Source organism: Gekko japonicus, unplaced genomic scaffold (assembly GCF_001447785.1).
Source record: "Gekko japonicus isolate JY-2015 unplaced genomic scaffold, Gekko_japonicus_V1.1 scaffold476, whole genome shotgun sequence".
NCBI classification, from domain to species: domain Eukaryota; kingdom Metazoa; phylum Chordata; class Lepidosauria; order Squamata; family Gekkonidae; genus Gekko; species Gekko japonicus.
In genome coordinates this window covers 184,206-203,904 of record NW_015175984.1, presented here as the reverse complement: position 1 = coordinate 203,904, position 19,699 = coordinate 184,206, and the positions used below count along the sequence as shown (strand labels likewise).

The 19,699-nt window shown below is 49.7% G+C and overlaps 2 protein-coding genes across 2 annotated transcripts in view; one reads left to right on the top strand and one right to left on the bottom strand.

Annotated features, from left to right (window-relative positions):
• The window catches only part of VMP1 (vacuole membrane protein 1), a 141,518-nt gene extending 129,569 nt beyond the window's left edge, over positions 1-11,949 (bottom strand). Inside the window, exon 1 of the mRNA XM_015426282.1 lies at positions 11,813-11,949. The gene's annotated coding sequence lies outside the window, so the exon portion shown is untranslated. The remainder of the gene's footprint in view (positions 1-11,812) is intronic.
• A 349-nt stretch (positions 11,950-12,298) lies between these two features.
• On the top strand, positions 12,299-15,059 carry PTRH2 (peptidyl-tRNA hydrolase 2). The gene is made up of 2 exons (XM_015426283.1): positions 12,299-12,399; positions 14,429-15,059. The coding sequence occupies exon 2, from the start codon at positions 14,443-14,445 to the stop codon at positions 14,959-14,961; it is 519 nt and encodes a 172-aa protein (XP_015281769.1). The 5' UTR covers positions 12,299-12,399; positions 14,429-14,442; the 3' UTR covers positions 14,962-15,059.
• Positions 15,060-19,699: the final 4,640 nt, after the last annotated feature.

Sequence of the window (19,699 nt, the reverse complement as noted above, 5' to 3'; positions counted from 1 at the left end):
TGACCTTCCACGGTCTGCAGTTCAGTGTCTTAACCACTTGAGCCACCGCAGCTCATCAATTGGAGTGATGAAGTCACTCCAATACCTAGAGCAGAGCCCCCCAACCTTTTTGAACCTACAGGCACCCTAGGAATTTGGATGCAGCATGGCGGAGTGGCGGACACAGCCACAAAACAGCTGCCACAGCGAAGATCCTCGCACTGTTATGGCAGCTGATGCCAAAGCAACGTTTTAAAAAAATCTGCACAGTCAACTCCCCAGTGGCCAATCAGAGTCCTTGCTGGGCAAAAGTCCCAGCTGGCCCCACCCACTTTCTAAAAATACTTGGTGGGCACCAGGAAAGGTGTCGGCAGGCACCAGGGTCTCCATGGGCACCACGTTGGGGAACCCTGTTCTACAGCAATTGTCCACTTTCTTGAAACACGGGGCAAGTGCCACGGGAAACAAGGCTCAGAAGAGCCACGTGTGGCTTTCAGACGCTGCTGAGATAAATTAGACGCTGCTGAGATAAATTAAGTTGCACTGTGCTGGCATTTTAAAGGATATATTTATCCACTTGCGGCAGAAAAGAGCAAGAGTCCAGTAGAACCTTAAAGACTAGCTCAATTTGTGGCTGGGTAGCTTTTGTGAGTCACGGCTCACTTCAGTGACTCACAAAAGCTCCTCCCCTGCCACAAATTTTGCTAGTCTTTAAAGTGCAATCCTAAAAGAAATCAACCCTGACTGTTCCCTGGAAGGCCAGATACTGAAGCTGAAGCTCAAATACTTTGGCCACCAAATGAGAAGGGGGCACTCACTGGAGAAGACCCTGATGCTGGGAAAGATGGAAGATTAAAGAAGAAGGGGACGGCAAAGGATGAGATGGTCAGACAGTGTTATCGATGCAACGAACGTGAAATCAAGCAAACTCCGGAGCATGACGGAAGACAGGAGGGCCTGGCGCGATGTGGTCCATGGGGTCACAAAGAGTCGGACTCGACTGTGCGACTGAACAACAACAACAACAACAACAACAACAACAAGGTGCATCTGGACTCTTGCTCTTTTCTACTCCTGCAGACAGACAAACACGGCTGCCCATTTGGAGATTATCCACTTGAATCACAAATATGAGTTGAGGACAGCTAGTTTTGTCTGTAGCTATAACGAAAGCTCGCTGCCACCGCCCGTGCATATTTACTCAGAGGCAAGCCCCTGTACATTCAACAGGGCTTATTCCCAGGTAAGAGCGCAAACCACTGTGGCCTGGGTATAACAAGAAAGGACTATTGGGGAGTACAAAGTCAACACAAAGTTTAACCGAACAACCAAACACTTTTATTCTTCAACTGCATTACAGAAATGTTTATTCTGAGGTCTCCGCCACCCCTAAAACTAGGAAGTGCGGGATCACGGTGCTGACATCTGTGAACTGGTGAAGATCCAAACAGCTACTCTGAGAAGAACACGTGCATGCTAGAATTCTTTTCCCCCTTTAACTGGACCCTCAACACAAAGAGAGCCAGCATAATATATTGATTAGAGGGCTGGACTAGGATCTGGAATACCCACGTTCAAAGCCCTGTTCCGAGGCCTCAGGAACTCCTGGACTGGGTCTAAAAAGGAGCCAACAGTAGCGAGGCCATGCCCACCTTTCCAACCGAGGGTTTCTAGGTTCGGCTTTTATTCCAGTTCTCCCAATAAAATATCCTTGGGGTGCAACAGCTTCCACAACCACCTACAGCACTGGGCACGTTTCAAATTCGAATTTACCAATGCTTTTTTTTAATTCAAGCAATAATTGCAAGCATCCAAATAGTATACCTTTGCAGGTAAAACTGTAATAGCATTGCAAACTCAAGCTATCACACTTTGTCCACATTATGAGAAGACTCACTTGGAAAAGACACTATTGCCTCTCTTCTGACCCTGCCCCTCCCAAAGGTTAGCAGGAGCTGGGTTCCCATTTATTTATAGGTGCATATCTAAAGTATCCACAACATAAAACAGACTTAAAAGGAAGTCCATAGTGGCTGTTTTCCAGCAGGACTTGATATGAGCAGTTCCCCAAAAGCCATTATGGGCTTCCTTCTCCCCCACTCCAAGGAATTTCTCAGTAAGGCAGTCCGACCAGAGCAGCAGAGCTTACAATCACTCTTGCATTAAAAAAGGAGCACTGCAAATAAAGCCAGTGCCAGGTCTCTTGAAATAACCAAGCTTGAAGTCCCTTAAAGAAAAGAAACTCCAGCCAACTATCTCTTGGAAAGGGTGCCCAGGAAGTTGTATGTCCTTAAGTGGCCTTTGGGGACAACAGGTGGTGGTCTCCTCCAAAGATCAAGTGTCAAAGAGATTTAGCTGTCTGTGCAGCACATGTCTAACTGTGCTTGTGTTTCCTCCTCTCCCCACAAGCCCTGTGCAGGACTCGTGACTGCCAAGTACAAAAGAGCAAGAGTCCAGTAGCACCTTAAAGACTAACAAAACACTGAAGGAAGTGAGCAGTGACTCACGAAAGCATCTCCCCTGCCACCAATTTTGTTGGTCTTTAAGGGGCTCCTGGACTCTTGCTCTTTTCTACAGCTGCCAAGTCGTTTCCCAACAGTGTAAAGACAGTATGACTTTATGGCACACAATCCACCACTGGAAGACGCATAAGTAATCCTTTGCTCATTGCACAAGTAGCCCCGGGAGCTTCCTCCTCCAGTGCTGCCGGATCCCCCGTTTCATTCCTTCATTTGCTGGTGTTGCAACTGAATTGGAACAGGTGGGCATGGGGGGGGCACCCTGTCACACTGCCAGTTGTGCAACGGGCCACGTTCCCTCAGCACCACCTATCAATCTGGGCCGCGCGAGGCGTCCTACTTTTCGCGAGGGCTAAGGCTGCCGGCTCCGTGGGCGGGGCTGGGGAAATGGGATCCAGCTCCGTGCCCGGGGAAGACAAATGAGGTCAGGAAGAGAAAGTCGACTTGCGGGTTTCATTTATATAATCACGGTTCTCTGCCACTCTGGCAGAAGCCCGGCTGACTACGGGAACGGGAGGCCAGACGAGATTTAGTTCCTAAAGCACTGATATGCTGCCTTTTCTCACAGTTCAAGGTGGGTCATGACACTAAGTACCAATCATTCGCAGTTTAAAATCAAAAATCAAACAGCACACACACACATACCCCATCTTTCCCTCCTGCCATTCAAATCCCTTCCAAAGCCCAGGGGAACAGGCATGTCTTACAGCGCCTCCTGAAGATCTCCAAGGAGAGGGGCCCCCCTCACCTCTTCAGGGAGCCCATTCCACAGAGCCGGAGCCACGATGGAAAGGCCCTGCCTCTGGCCGATGCCTGACAGGCCATCCTGAGGGATGGCAGAGCCAACAGATGGCCTCCTGATTGACCACAGCTGGCGCACAGGGACATACAGAAGGCAGCTCTTCTTACATTCTTAACACCACCTGCACCCAAGAGTTAGAAATCAACGCCCTTCGACTCTCTCGGGCCACGCTGTTAAAAACATTCAACGACTGCCGCCAAATCAGACCAAAGGGCTACCTAATCCAGAATCCTCTTTCCCAAAGTGGCCGGCCAGAGGTGTCCAAAAAGTCTACAATTGGCTTGCATCGTTTCCCTGTTCTCTAACCCTATCCCCAACGCATTGTTCAGCAGAGAGCTCTGCTGCACGACTGAAGACTCTGCACATGCCTTGCCTGCCTCTGCGTTGCAACCCTGGACTTTCTCAGTGGTCTCCCATCCAAGTACTAATCAGAGCTGACCCTGCTTAGCTTCCGAGATCAGGCTGGCCTGGACATGATGATGTTACTTGCTAGGAAATGCAGGCGCACAGGCTGCTGGCCGTCGCATCCCTCAGTAGCCGGGAGGAAACCTAGCAGCAGAGCACAGCCTCCCCCACTAGCTGCCTACTGGCGTAGTGCCAGTTTGGTGTAGTGGTTAAGTAGGCGGACTCTAAACTGGGAGAACCGGGTTTGATTCCCCACTCCTCCACTTGCACCTGGCTGGATGCCCTTGGGCAAGCCATAGTTCTGACAAGAGCTGTCCTTGAAAAAGAGCAGTTTCTGTCAGAGCTCTCTCAGCCCCGCCTACCTCACAGGCAGTGTTCCCTCTAAGCTGAGTTAGTGTGAGCTGGCTCACAGTTTTTTAGCCTCCAGCTCATACATTTTTGTCTTAGCGCAGGAAGGATGGCTCCAGAGCAAACTGATTTATGCAGTAGCCAAATGGCTCGCTCACTACTTTGATGCCAGTAACTCACAAAATAGAATTTTTGCTCACAAGACTTCACAACTTAGAGGGATCATTGCTCACAGGGTGACTTTTGTGGGGGGGGGAGGGGAGGGGAGGGGAAGGGAAAGGAGTTTGTAAGCTGCTCTGAGACTCCTTTGGGTAGTGAAGGGCGGGATATAAATCCAATCTCCTCTTCTTCTACTACTGTAACTGCAGGAGGCTCTGAATCGACATGTAAAAATTATTCCTGGTACACTGCTTTATTTCTGTTCTAATTTCATAGTTTTTAAAGTTTTGCGGCTACAGGCTGATCTTTTTGCTCTAGGCTAAAAGTCAAAGAAGAGAACTGTGCAATGTTCACATTTTTAGAAAACTAAATGCACATTGTTAAGTTCTAAGGTTCTAAGGTTGTCCATACAGCTGAACATCTATGAAGAAAAGTGACCACATGTCTCATCAAGCTGCTGTCCTGTGAGTCAAAACAAAAAGTGTCATTCTTCATATGAAAGATCTTGCAAAGGGGGCTTGAAAGAGCAAAAGCTACAAGACCCTGCAAGTACCCTACAGCTTATGAGACTGCAATAAAAGCCTAATGGAAGAGGCTTTTCCTTCTTATGTTGTTGAAGGGTGTGTGTATGTTTGGGTAAGAGAGGAACTGTTCCTTCTTAATTTCATTTTGTACCTTCCAGTTAGATCTAATGCCCCACCCAGTATGCCCTATGCATCAAGACAATGTGCCACAAAAAACCCGCACATCTTTGACCCAGTTAGCGTCTGTTAGGGATGGGACTTCTAACTCATCTCAGGTCTGGATCACCAGATCCTTCAAGCACCGAAATAAATATGCCCCCCCCCAAAAAAAACCCCATCCAACACTCAACGGAGGCTGCCAGTTGAGTCTCTGTATGAGTCACTGCTCCAGCCTTTCTCCATCCAGAAGGCACCCAGAATACAAGGGTGTTGGCCCTTCTGAGAGTAAATTACTTTTTCTCATTCTAAAAGCAAACTTTTCCAGTGTCAAGGCTGAAGGATATTACCAATTGTGGAGGAATCTGCCTGAGCAGAAATCTCTGGTAGGGAGAACACCATTTGAAATATTTATAGCTATCTCCTCTCTTCATCGCTCACCACCTTGTCCTCAAGAAGGGCTATATTTGGTTCATGAATGGAGCCTCACATGTCAGCCTTGAATCAGTTTGGTTTTATTTCCCCCAAATACATAGCAACACACACACACACCAACCTCCAAACTCTGCAGTAATAAAAGTGCTTGAGAATTAATGTGGAGCTTCAAACTAAACCAGACAGGGAAATCATCCTCCAAACAGACTCAGATATACAAACAGGAAGCCCAGAGCATGCCTCGCAACTCATTCACATTTACCACCGCCTTCTGCCACTGAAATGCAAAGTTTCTCTCTTACACAAACATACACGCACCCTTCAGCAACCTACTATTAAACCAACTGCATGTTGAAATATTAATCGGGGCCCAACTGCACAGTCCTGCAGGGAGATCATAACGCCCTACCGCAAGACAGAGAAAGGTCACACTTCTTAAGGAAAATAACGGGGGCAGCAGTGCATCCAATAACAAACCGACCCAGATCAAGATGGGTGGCCATGTTAGTCTGTCTGTAGGAGTAGAAAAGAGCCAGAGTCCAGGAGCACCTTAAAGACTAGCAAAATTTGTGGCAGGGGATGAGGTCTTGTGAGTAAAGAACGACTCACAAAAGCTCATACCGTGCCACAATTTTGTTAATCTTTAAGGTGCTCCTGGACTCTGGCTCTTTTAAACTGGTCCAAGAAAGTCCTGTTGCTACCAGAGGACGTCCATCATGCTGTTTTGTTTCCCTTCGCAGTTCTAACATCCACCTCATGCCTCCCAAGATGACAACAGCACCTCTTGGAGCCAACTGACACCCCTGCATTCGCACCACGGCTCGGCCCCAGGCTTGTCATCAGCACCGGCTACGTCCAGATTCCTTTTCCCACGGAGGCATCCCACAATCCCGACTTAAGCATCAGTCTTGAAAGCAGCAGAATGGGGTTACCCCAAAACAAGACAGGGATCTCTGTATACATGGGGAATTGTCAGGTGTGCAGAAAAATGCAGCTTTTGGCACTAATCAGCGAGGGGAGAGGCACTAAATGGCCTAAGACTGAACACACTTCCAAATGCAGTTAAGTGGGAGTTAAAGGGGGCATGCCATGAATTAGCCTATTCAAACATCTGAGAACTTAAAGAATACAGAAGGGAGAGGTCTGAGAAAGGGAACTAGGGCTGATATACAAATTGTTCCTTCCCTCACAACTGGCAATTGCTTGTGAGCAAGGACACAAATAGAAATTCTTGGGTGGTGGGGCTTCGGAGAGGAGTGTGGGGGGAGAGAAGAAGGAAGCAGGAAGAAGGCCTCCCCCTGTCGGAGAGGCATGGGCTTGCTGGTTTTTCTTCCTGCTTCTGCAGCCGAAGACCTCCCCGGCGCCTCTCCAGTGTCTGTGGCCTGCTGGCTGCCTTTTGGTCAGGGCACCGGGCCCTGCAGGCAGACATTTGGAGCATGGAGGATGGGAGAGGTACTGACGCGGGCTGAGAAGCACTTCAGCGTCAGGGGAAAGCACAGTGGGCGTGGCTAACTGGTGAGGGGGCATGACCCCTAAATGCCCCACTGTACCAGGCACTTGCTTGTGGGCTTCCAGCTTGTGAGCATCTAAACAGACTCAAATATAGACAGTCTTGGATAGGACTGCACAGTGGTCTAGAATACAGCAAGGCATGTGGAGCTGGATGGCACATATCCCCCCCCACCCCCAAATGATGACAATATTTAGTGCTTACATACTGCTTTTCAAGTGCTGAAAAGACTTCATATTTGTTAACTAAGTAATCCACTGAACAGCCTTCCAAGGCAGACAAGCACTGTTTCCATAATGCTGGTGGGGTGGGGGGAACCGACACAGATCAGAGACCTGAATCTGCGTTCACAGGTAAACTGAGATTTGAACCAGCTCACAGCTTACACTCTGCATAACTAAACTACGCTGACTCAAAGTGCTGCAGAAGGAAAACAGCAAGGAGAGAAACAGAAAAGAACCATGTGGCTTGCAAGGACAAGAGAGAAAAGTCCTCTTGAAGGAGCAAAGAGAAGTTTGTTCCAGATGAAAATATACACGGGAAGAACCCTGCTGCTCTTTTGTACTGATAAGAGAGAGTCTTTGTACCACCTCAGAGCAATTATTTTTAAAACTATTCGTTTTTACAGGATGTCATTATCAAACTAATCAGATCAAACTAGCAGATCAAGCAACTGGCTTTTGAGAAGAGCTCCGCAAAACAGACATACCATCTCACATTTCTTAAAGGTATCTAGAGATGCTACTGGAGCTTATACCTACTTTCTCAAATTATTATACCACTATTCAGAAAGTCCCACAGCACTATTGCAATGCAAAGATCCTGCCTGCAGCCAGATCCATGTGCTCCAGAAGAAATTTGGCACCCAGTGAAATCCAAGCACTAAAAGACAGTACAGTGTAGCGGTCAACAGTATTAGTCAAATCAACACCAGCCACAAACTCATCCATAATGTGAGAAGAATGATCCTGATCTACTCTTCTGGATTGTTGTAGGATTCCTGAGATACGTCCTGCTGTGCTGTAGAAGTTAGAGTGCCATGCCTGGACGGAGGAGACCAAAGTTCAAACTGCCACGAAGCTTGTTGAGTGATTGGCAGGAGGGAGGGGGGGATCAGCCACCATTTTGCAGCCTAAACTACCTGACAGGATTTTTGCAAAGATAAAGGGGAAGGCTGAAAGAACTCTGACCACAGAGAGAAAGGGGGAGATGGAAAAACCAAATAAATAATACGAACACTGGTCTGCGTGACACATAAGGCGTCATTGCACCTGTCTTGCATGCCAGTGGCAATATATATTGTAATTTTATTCCAGCCTTCTTCAAAGGTCCTCTGGGCAGCATGCTCCCGTTCAGAACTATTCCTGTCAGAACAACTGGAACTTAAGATCACTCAGCAACCTTCGCAGCTGACGGAGGATCAAACCTAGGTCTTCCAGGCCAAGTGGCTGATTGGGGCAAATTACACGATGCCGGGGATTGAACATGGGACCTTCTGCATGTCAAGCAGAGGCTCTTCCACTGAGTCTCAGCCCCTCTCCATGGGGCCTCCAGGTCCTAATCTGACACTCTAAACACTGTGCCGTACTTGCTCACAGCTTTTGCAAGCGTGCCACCGTAGGAAAAATCTTTTTAAATCTACACATCTCTCTATAGACCGGGGGTGGCCAAACAGCGGCTTGGGAGCCGCATGTGGCTCTTTCACACATATTGTGTGGATCCTGGTGGGGCAGCTGGGGAAGTGAAGGGGAGGCATGCCTCCTTGACTGGTCTTCCCTTCCCCAGCCAGTGTTTCCCTCCCTGGGTAGTCCCTGGTGGAGCAGAGAAAGCAAGCAACTTTAACTTTAAATGCATTCTCAAAGCACACGCACATGCACCGCCGGCCAGCTTGGAAAAGGTATGTCTCTGGGGTCGTTTCGTAGAAAAAGAGCTAGGGTAACTCATTAGCATAACTCATTAGCATATGCCACACCCCCTGACATCACCGGAAGTGTGTCATAAGGCCACACCCCCTGGCATCACCAGAAGTGTGTCATAAGGCCACACGCCCCGCCCCCAACGGTCCCGGCCGCCGCCCTTGCAGCTCCACTGCCGAGCCCCATGAGGGGCCCGGCAGTGGACCTGCATGGCCGGCGGGAGTGTAAGGAAGCCCCGTGAAGGCCCTCCCTAGCCCCAGGCAGGCAGGGGTGGGGAGAGGCAGGGAGGAAGCAACTTACCCTCCCTCTTCTCCTGCCTCCTCCTGGCTGAATGAGGGACGGGAGTGGGGCGGCCGGAAGCAGGGGGCGGGGCTTCGTCATGTGCCCCGCCCCCCGTACTTCACCCGGGGGACTGCAATCCCCCGCGAAATGACCTCTGCTCTTTAAATCCCTTCCCCTACCCAAGCCAGCTGGTGTGGGGGAGGGGGCTTGAAAAAACACATTTAAAGTTAAAGTTGCTTTCTTTCCACTTCTTTCTTCCTTCTTCCCTATCTCTCCCCATCTATTTGTGGCTATTAGCCACAAGGCATAGATAGGAACTCTCCGTCTGGGACAAGTGATGCTCTGTATTCTTGGTGCTTTGGGGTGGGGGGCAACAGTGGGAGGGCTTCTAGTGTCCTGGCCCCACTGGTGGACCTCCTGATGGCACCTGGTATTTCTGGCGACTGTGTGACACAGAGTGTTGGACTTGATGGGCCATTGGCCTGATCCAGCATTGGCTCCTCTTATGTTCTTATTTGCTTTCTTTGTTTCTCTCTCTCTTTCCCCCTTCCTCCCTCCCCCATCTATTTGCTTTCCTTCCTCTTTTCTTTCTTTTTCTCTCTTCCTCCCTCCCTTTCTCTCTTCCTTCCTTCCCCCTCCCTCCCCTATCAATTTCTTCCTTCCTTCTTTCTTTCCACCTCTGTCTCTTAAATAAATATAATTAGAAAAAAAATAAATATCATCAGCAATGTCTGTTTCTACCTTTTTTGTTTTTATTTTGGCAGTCTCATTTAATGTTAATAAAATGCAAATTTGCATTTTTTCAATAAAAATGTGTGTGTAATATTTATTCATGTCTTACGGCTCTCAAACATCTGATGTTTATTCTATGTTGCTCTCACTCTGAACAAGTTAGCCACTCCTGCTATAGACTGTAATGGAACAGAGCAGTTGTTGCTGGCCATTCAGTCGTGTCTGACTCTTAGCGATTCTATGGGCCAGCTCTCTCCGTGTTTTCCAGGGAAAGCATCTAAGTATCAGGCACCTGGCTCCGCAGAACCTGAGCAAGCACAATCTGTGAAATGGTACCTTCTAAACGTGTTTTGATTCAGAAAATCACCTGTATAGGGCATATTTCTTCGAAAGCAGGTTTGGAATTAGTCTTGGTGGGAAATTATTCTAAATTTGCACACTAGAGGGAGCAAGTACAAGGGACAAGAGAGAATCTCACTCAGGTGTGAAGGACCTTCTGGCTGAAGGGAAAAGATGCACGTTACCTCAAACTCGACCTTTCTACGGGAGGACAGCTGGGACAATGGCTGCCAGACATCAGAGGCTATTTAGAAAGGACACCTCAGCACCACAGAATGCTACAGCCCACCACTTTGGGGAAGCTGCACTGCTGTCTTGCAACAAAATATCTTTTTGACAAACCTCATTTCCCCCTTCAACCAGCTAGACTGATCCCAGCGGGAAGTTAGCATTCCCATATTCTTGAGCTATGGGAGCATGCTGCTGTGCGGCTAACTCAGGGACAGGGCAACCCTTCTGCTCAGTTAAGGACAAAACAGAACAGAGAGAAAGAAATCAGCATCTGCACAGCCATACTCAGGGATTTTTAAACTGCACAGAAATGACCCTCTCTCCGTTGGCCGGACACCTGTATTGTTATCACAAATACACATAGGAAGCTCCAGCAGGTGCATGTTGTCTACTACTATGATACAATAAGCAGTTGCTGTTTGCTTATTAAAAGACACAGGGTGTATCACGGCACCCAGGATGAAAGCGACCATAAAACAGACTAGACTGGGCTCTTTCCACAGTTACATCAAGCTCCTGTTCACCCACCACAGGGGCACAGATGCCAGAGACTACAGGCCTTCTGAACCTCACAGCCATCTGGCAGGCAGTTTTTAGCGACACCCACGGCCTACACCTGCGCAAATCTCGCAAGGCACAGCTGAACCAGGTCACCCCACCCGCATCTAGCTGTGAAAACTCTTGCCAAATCTCCCGAGTCTTCCCTCTCTAGAGAGGCACAAATGCACTCGCTGGCCTGCAGCCTTCTCCTTCCCCGACCCACCACCTGCAAAGACTGCAAGCTCTTCGGGGCAGGGGCCTCGCCTATCTCCTCTTCAATGCTCCAGCAGGCACTGCACAGACCGGGGCCACGACCGGGCAGGAGTCCTGAACGCGTGAAGCGCCCTGAGCAAGGAAAGCACTGTGGGAACAGCCAGGGCCGGATGAAGGCTCACGGGTGCCCTCAGCACTGACCAATCTTGGTGCCCCCCTCCTTTCCACACTGACCCCCAGTCCATTTTAGTGGTTGACCTGTCTGATCAGATACACAATGCAGGTTGCAGCAACACAAAAATTTATTCATAGGATAACACAATAGCCATGCTTTTTACAAATCTTCATTCGTTTTTTTCCTTTTCCTTTTCACCCTTTCCCCAACCCTAACCCTAACCCTAAGCACGTGCTTAGCCTGTTTAATGGTTAATCCGCCCCTGGGAACAGCACAGGTCCCCGTCCCCCTTTAGCTGACGAGGGGAAGGGCGAGTGAGATGCAGGGCGCGGGGGAGGTCGGGATTCGAACACAAGCCCGCGTTGGCCGCCCAGCCGACACTCGCCGAGAGCTCCAAAAGGGGCGCCTGCCGCCCCCCCCCCATTCCTGAGAGGGGACTCCGAGGGAGCGGCCCGAGCGGGATGGGGAGACGGGCAGCCTCCCTCGACCCCGTCACGTCTCCTCTGGCAACCGCGTTCCCTCAGCTCGGCCGCCCCTCCCCACTCACGCGGCTCCTTCTTGCCTTCCTCTCTCTCTCTCTCCTCCCCCCACCGGGGCGCCCGCGGCTCTTCTGCGCGGCGTCTCCGTCCGGCTTCTCGGGCTCCGCCGCTGCCTCCTTCCCCTCCTGCGGCTCTCGGCTCCTGGGCGCGGGCCAACCCGGAAGTGGGAGGCGGGCCCCGAGCCCCGCCCCGCCCCTTGCCGGAAGCGGCTTCTCTCTGTCTCGCTCTCTGTCTCACCACACGTCAGCCCCTTCAAGGATCCGGTCGCCTGTCCTCGAGCGCACTCGTTGGCGTCATTTCCGGGGCCGCCCTTATCATCACCACCACCACACGGGGGGGGGGGTTCAGCGCCCTTCGCAAACAGGGGCCCTCCGGATTGGCCAGCCCACCGGTGGTGTCACGGGCACGGGCGAGCGTCTGACCCGCGTCATCGATTGGTCGCTGTGTCACGCAAAAAGGGAGGGGAGGGGGGCCACGGGCCGCGCCCACTTGTGACGTGTTAACCGGAACTTGTCGTGGCTGCCGGTCTGAGGCGGCGCGAAGGGGGCGATCGGAATCCCGGTGGCCTCGAGGAGGCATGAGGAGGAGGTTGGAGGTGCAGAGCTCTGCTGATTTGTCACATGGGTGGTGGGGGAGGGAAGACGTAAGCGGGGAGGAGCGGAAGGGCTTCCACGAAACCCGGGGTGAGTTCCGCCCCCAGCCACGAAAGTCCCCGACGGCGCGGCGTCTTGCCCACCTCACAGGGTTGTTGTGAGGTTAAAAGGGGGAGAACCTCACATGCCGCCCATCACTCCTTAGAGGAGGGTTGGAATTCATTAACTATTCCTGTTAAAACAATTTGCCTTTGCTAATAGTGGTGTGTTGTGGCTAGAGTGCTGCCTTAGGGAGACCTGGGTTCAAGGCCACAATCTGGCACTCAGTCCCTCTCTTCCTTGGCCCAGCCTTCTTCACGGGGTTGCTGTGAGGGGAAAATGCGGAAGAAAGGAAACTTGTGCGCCACTTTGAGCTCCTTGGGGATGAAGAAGAAGAGATTGGATTTATACCCCGCCCTTCACTCGGAGTCTCAGAGCGGCTCACAAACTCCTTTCCCTTCCCCTCCCCGCAAGAGACAACCTGTGAGGTATTTATTATTTCATTCGATTTCCTAGGTAGGTGGGGTTGAGAGAGCTCTGAGAGAACTGTCCTTAAGAGAACAGCTCTGACAGAGCTATGGCTTGCCCAAGGTCATCCAGCAGCTGCATGTGGAGGAGTGGAGAATCAAACCCGGTTCTCCGAGAGTCCGCGCACTTAACCACGACACCAAACGGGCCCTCCTCTGGGAGAGTGCAGGATTTTTATAAAATGAAATATATAATAAATTCTTCCAGAGAATGTGATTTGTTCACGTTCTGGCATGGTTAGAATATTGCATGAGGACTAGGGAGAGCTGGATTCAAATGCCCTCTTTGCCAAGAAGTGCAGTCAGATGATGTTGGGCTTGTAGTTTTCAACATAATTTAGCTCGCAGGATTAAAATGAAAGAGCAGAGAAGAATGCACCCCGTTGAGCTCACTGGAGGCACAATGAGATAAAAATATCAAATAGTAGGATTCTTTTCTAAATTAAAGCAGTTGGGGAATATCAGTTTGTTATGCTCCCCCTCCAGACATTTTATGCATCTTAAAGTAAGAAAACTGGAATGGGGGACCCAAAGCAAAGTGGAATTTGTCTAAATATTCCTGAGACAACCCCCAACACATCAGTGGAATGGATCTTTAAAAGTACATTTCGATGTTGCAAAGGTGGATTATGGTATGGAAAAACAGGTTGCTTACCTGTAACTGGTGATCTTCGAGTGGTCATCTGTGCAGTCACACCCATGGGATTATGCGCCTGTGCTGATCTGTATCGGTGGTATGCAAAGCTCACAAAGGGATTTTCGCGCCTCTCCAGTCATGTGCGGGAACCCCACTGCGCATGCCCAAAGAGGAGGGGCACAGACATCCCGCCAGTTCCTTCTGACCACTGTCATGTCAATAACCAGAGAAAAGTACTGAAGCGACAGCAGTGGGGAAGGATGGGCAGGTGGTGTGACTGTAGAGATGACCACTCGAAAATCACCAGTTCTGGCAGCTTTCTGTCTTTGCTAAAATATTTTTATTCTCCTGTTTTAGTACAAGAAAATAGTGTTGTTATTATTTAAAACATTAGCTACCTTTCTCCTTTGCAGAACTCAAGGTGGCTTACAATATAAACAATATGACGAAAACAACTGATAAAAACACCTAAAAGGTCTAAAGTAGTCTGAAAACAGCTTACGATGCAAAATAGTAAGTGTGGGGCATGTTCACAAGCTGGGCCTATTAATCATGCCTGCATTCCACCCTTTCTTCTAAGAAATGTAGAGGAGTATGCATTAAGGGGTTCCCATGGGCCTCACTGCATGCCTGCAAGGTGGCTAGATGTAAAGCTTCCATGTTAAACTTCCTGTCACAATAAGAATTTAAACACAAGTCTTCACCTTCCAAATCCATCTCTCCGTCTCTGTCCCATGCAGCACGTAGGCTTCACTCTGAGTCTGAAATTGTCATTCTTTACAACTGTGAGCATTCCAATAACCCTCTGAACATTTATTTTCTCCTTAGTCTGTGGCAACACTATGGATTACCTTTCTAAGCCTGGCCTCTTCAGCCTCATTGCCGGAGTCGCCTGTGGGGTCTGCCTGGGCTGGGGCCTTCGAGGACGGCTCTTCCGCCCATCCAAAGCCAGAATGACCCTGCCTGCCAACGAACTGGGTAACGAGGCCAGCATCATGGGCGAAGGTGGGGAATTCAAGATGGTGATCGTGGTCCGTAACGACTTGAAGATGGGCAAGGGCAAAGTGGCAGCCCAATGCTCCCATGCTGCCGTTTCATCCTACAAGCAAGTTCAGCGCCGGAACCCCGAACTCCTGAAACAGTGGGAGTATTGCGGCCAGCCGAAGGTGGTCCTGAAGGCTCCAGACGAGGAAACTCTTCTGCAGCTCCTGACCGAGGCCAAATTACTGGGGCTGACAGTCAGCTTAATCCAGGATGCAGGACGCACGCAGATCGCCCCAGGCTGCCGGACTGTCCTGGGTATTGGGCCAGGATCGGCTGATATAGTGGATAAGGTTTCTGGTCACTTAAAACTTTTTTAAAGAGAAAAGGAAACAAATACTGAAATAGCATTAGAGAACATAATCCAGTTCATTTTCCTCTGCTCTTTTTTTAATATGATACATAAAGTTCATGCATCTACCCATACTCTGCTCCTTGTGTCATGAATCGGTCGATAAACTGCTTTGCAATGTAGGCGTTTTCCCAGCGGTTTCCATTCAGTTCCACAGACACAAGATGGAGGAGGGGGCCAGGCTGGACGGACGTTTGACAGAATGTCAGGACCCACAGTCAAACAACAGAGCACACGCTTCTTTGAAGGTTATACTTTATTGCTAGCACTATGGTAACATAGACACAAGTCACTGTCAGGAATAACTACCACATAGACAGAGATATAGGGTATTCAAATGTACCCCCCCACCACCACCTATGGGCCAATCGGCCTGACTCCCGCAGGCGGGAAGGAGGACCAGAGCTGTTAGAGCCAAGGCTGGGAAACGAAACTAGTTACACGGTTAATTGATGGGAAGACACTACACAGGCAGGCTATAAGGTCAGTGATAAGGAGGGGGGAGAAGGGAAAAGAAAGGAATGCGGAAGCAACTGGCACACAGGTCATGAAAGCGAACCCGGGCCCATAAACAATATGGCAGCATAGCTGACATTTGGCACCGGCTGCTTTCCCTCCCCTTGACAGCCCTTGTGTAGGGCAGATGGAGGACGGGGCTTCTCCCTTGGAGTTCGAGCTGGGCAAGAGGGAGGGGGAAGGGATGCCTGCTTGCTGCTGCCGCCGCTGCCCCTTCTCTGAGGACTTGCTCAAACAAGACGACCCAAATTGCTCTTCGAGATGATTATTCTGAATCCTTCAACATTTTGTGGATACTTGCATGGCTGCAAAAATTTAAATCTGGCTCTGTGGGGATATTGAGGAACAGGAGGATCCACTTTCGAACAGGCTTCCATGTGGAGAAAGCTCACAGAGACCCAGGGTGAGCTTATTCAAAGACTGGAACTAGACACACTTGGGCGCTTGGTGTGAGAGGGAAAGTGATTTGATCGTGCAACTCGTTGCCTTCAACTGACACCCAGATAGGCGCTAAAAGAGGCACAGGGTCCATCATAGCCAGCCTAAAGTTCATTGGTCATAAAATAGTTTCTGGGTCACTCAAGCGTTCATGGCTCTTTGGCAGCTATTCTTCCAACAGAGTGTTTAAGACACTAGCATGTGACCCGTTTCTGACACACCAGTAGCTGTCTGAGTTAGCTCCAGGGATGGGGGTCCCACAGCCTGGGAAACTGCTGGGTGTGTTGGGTAATGGGCAGTACCCTACCACTCCCAGGTGCAAAAGGTGTAGTTTTCCTACATTCCTATCAGTAGCTGTAGCTCTTTCCAAGCCCCAGAAAGATCCTTTCAGGAACTGTGCAGAGGAAGAGCAGCCCGGAGTGAGTAAGGATGAGGAGTAGAAGTCTCAGATTCAGGGGGCAGTTTCATCCTCTTGTTCCACCTCACCCCAGCCTGCCAATCTTGGCTGCTGTTACTCTGCCGGGATCCTGAAAGTCCAGGAACAACTTCTCCAACTTTGGAATGAACTGCAGCAACAGGGAGGAATGTGGGAAAACTGTTTCTAAGCTCGTCAGTCCACACATTTTTCCAGGTTAAAACGACGTGAAGCACAGTGTCTGCAAAACATACACGCGTGTTCTCTATCGGCGGAATAGAGCAGCTGTGTGCAAGAGCAGTTATCCCTGCCTTTCGCCAAGGCTTTGTTCAATCATAGTTCAGGGAACAGGCTGTGCTTTCTTCAGACCCCCTGGTGTCCACAAACTGTAGGCCAAGCTGGCTCAGTGAGCATGCAACCGTTGGATGGATTTCATGGTTGGTTGAAAAATTGTACCCAACAAGGGCTCGTAAATGGCTCTGCGTCTACGTGGAGGGAAGTCTCTAGTGGAGTGCCACAGGGCTCGGTCCTAGGCCCGGCGTTCAATGTTTTTATAAATGACCTGGAAGAAAACATAGAGGGGATGCTTATCAAATTAGCAGATGACACGAAGTTAGGTGGGATTGCTAATTCTGAAGAAGACAGAGTCAGGATTCAAAACGATCTAGATAGGCTGGAACAGTGGGCTGAGACAAATAAAATGAATTTCAATAGAGATAGTCCTACACTTAGGTACAAAAAATCAAAGACACAGATATAGAATGGGAGGGACTGTCCTGGCAATAGAGGTAAAGCAGTGCTTTCCCACAACGGTATTGGGCCCATTTTTTATATAAATGATTTGGAATTGGATGTGACATACAAGACCCAGTGTGGCATAGTGGTTAGTGCTGGACTAGAACCTGGGAAGCCCAGGTTCAAATCCCCACTCCCCCCCATGGACGCTTGCTGGGTGACCTTGGGCCAGTCACACGCTTGCAGCCTAACCTACCTCATAGGGTTGTTGTAAGAACAAAATGGAGGGGAGGAGAACAGGGTAGGTCGCCACTGGGGAGAAAGACGCAGTATAAAAGGAGTGAAAAACATGGTGGCCACATTTGCCAATGACCCCAGATCATTTGGCGCAGTGAAAACCAAGGTATTGGATTGTGAAGAGCTCGAGGAGGACCCTTTCTGAATTGGGTACATGGATAACAATGGGGCAAACGGAAGTTCAATGTAGGTAAGTGCACCGAAACAAACACTTGTAACTTTAAACGCATGCTGATGGCGTCTGAACTGGTGGAGAGGGAGAGAGATTTGGGGATGATAGATAGCTCAATGAGAATGTCTTCTCAATATGCTGCAGCAGTGGAAAACACCACCTCTGTGCTGGGGATTATTAGGGACTGAAAATAAAATGGCGAATACCATAATACCCTGGTGCGGACCTTACGGTGAGACCTTAGTTGGAGCCCTACATGCATTTTCTGTAACCATTCTCTCAAAAAGAACGTTGCAGAGCTGGGAAAGGTAGAGAAGAGGGCAAAACAAGTCGGTTAAGGGGCTAGATCACTTCTATAAGGAGTCTGAAGAATATGGGATTTTATCGTATCCACTTTTCTCTAAAGTGAGAACTATTTAAAATTTCACACCTGGCATAGAGAAAGCTTTTATGATGTTTGGGGCACCCAGTGTGGTTGATGGACGATGGGTAAAAGGAAATACTTCGCTCAGCTAAATTGTAGGATCCACTCTGTGTGGATGGCCACTGGCTAAGGTATCAGATCCCTTGTTTAAAAACCAGATGCATGGAGGATAGGCCCATCGATGTCCGTTAGCCATGACGACTAACCTCCACACCCAGAGTCAGTCTCTGAATACCAGTTCTGGAAAGCAACATCAGGGGATGGCCTCGGCCTCTGTGCCATGTTTTGCTGGCCCGAGGGAACAGGATGCTGAACGAGATGGACCACTGGGTGGATCCAGCAGGGCACCTCTTGACTAAGGATAGGTCACACCTTTGGCTGTAGTGCCTAGAAACAGCCTCGCCGGATCAGCCAGCAGCCTCGGCATAGTTTTCCAGCTGCTGCCACCCACTCAGTACCTTGTAAGGCATGCAAGCTGTGACCTTGCATGACCTCAGTATCACCCAGGGGTCTTTTTGTAGAAAAAGCCCAGCAGGAACTCATTAGCATAATAGGCCACACCCAACAGCAAAACTTATTAGCCTGTTAAGCCACACCCTGACAGCACTGCTCATTAGCACATTAGGCCACACCGCCACGTTGCCAGAAGTGCGGTCATCCAGCCACACCCACCTTTCCCTTCTTATTCTGTTTACCTTGTTTGTTGTCAAAACCCAGGGCCTTTTTTTGTAGCAGGAACTCCTTTGCAAGTTAGGCCACACACCCCTAATGTAGCCAATGTAGAGTTTCTGCTATTGGGTGTGGCCTATTATGCTAATGAGTTCCTGCTGGGCGTGGCCAACTCAGGAGCCAGCCGGAACTCCGTTCCTGTGCGTTCCTGCCCCAAAATAGCCCTGGCCATCACCTAATCACTCTAGAGCAGGGGGCCCTGAACTGTGGGCTCGGGAGCCGCATGCAGCTCTTTCACACATATTGTGTGGCTCCCGGCAGGGTGTCAGCAAGCTGCCATGGTGTTCTGTGTTGCTGGTACCTCTGTACAGTTGCTACCCCACCCCCCTGCCTGTGCGCTATTATTTTACTCTGCTGTAATGCCTAAGCCAAACAACTGGAGGATGTATTGGGGGAGTTCGCTTCACTGCCAGCTTGTTGCTTTTAGAGCCTGGGAACTGCACCTGTGTTATGTCTGGGGATAGCCTGGTTCTCAGGGAATGAGCGCGAAACCGTTTCCCTTCACCCGCCAGCGGGAAAGTGACCCATTGGTTCTGTATCTGTTTCAAATCCCTTTATTATGCTTGCTCTAACCGTTTGTAGTCAGTTCTAACAAAGAACGTGTTTGAGTGTCTTTCCAATGCTTTGAAATAAATTTTGCTTTTCTTTAAAACGTGGATTTATTCTCGATGCTTGGGGATCCAACATATTGTTAGAACTCTCAATCTTCCTATCGTCCCGAGTCTGACGTGATCATGAGCGGGGCAGAGGGAATCCTACCTACAACGGAGGGGGACCCGGGATCGGTCCCTGCAACCTCCACATCGTTGATCACCACGACCACCGTACCTACGTCGAGTGCGGTGGGGGGAGCGATTCCCCGGTTACCTGCGTACCTGTCTTGGCCGCCTCCAACTCCTTCCCGATGGGGCCCGCGGACGGTACCGGCGCAGGATGATTGGACTTTATATAATGCCAAAGGAACCAGAGAAGTTTACTCC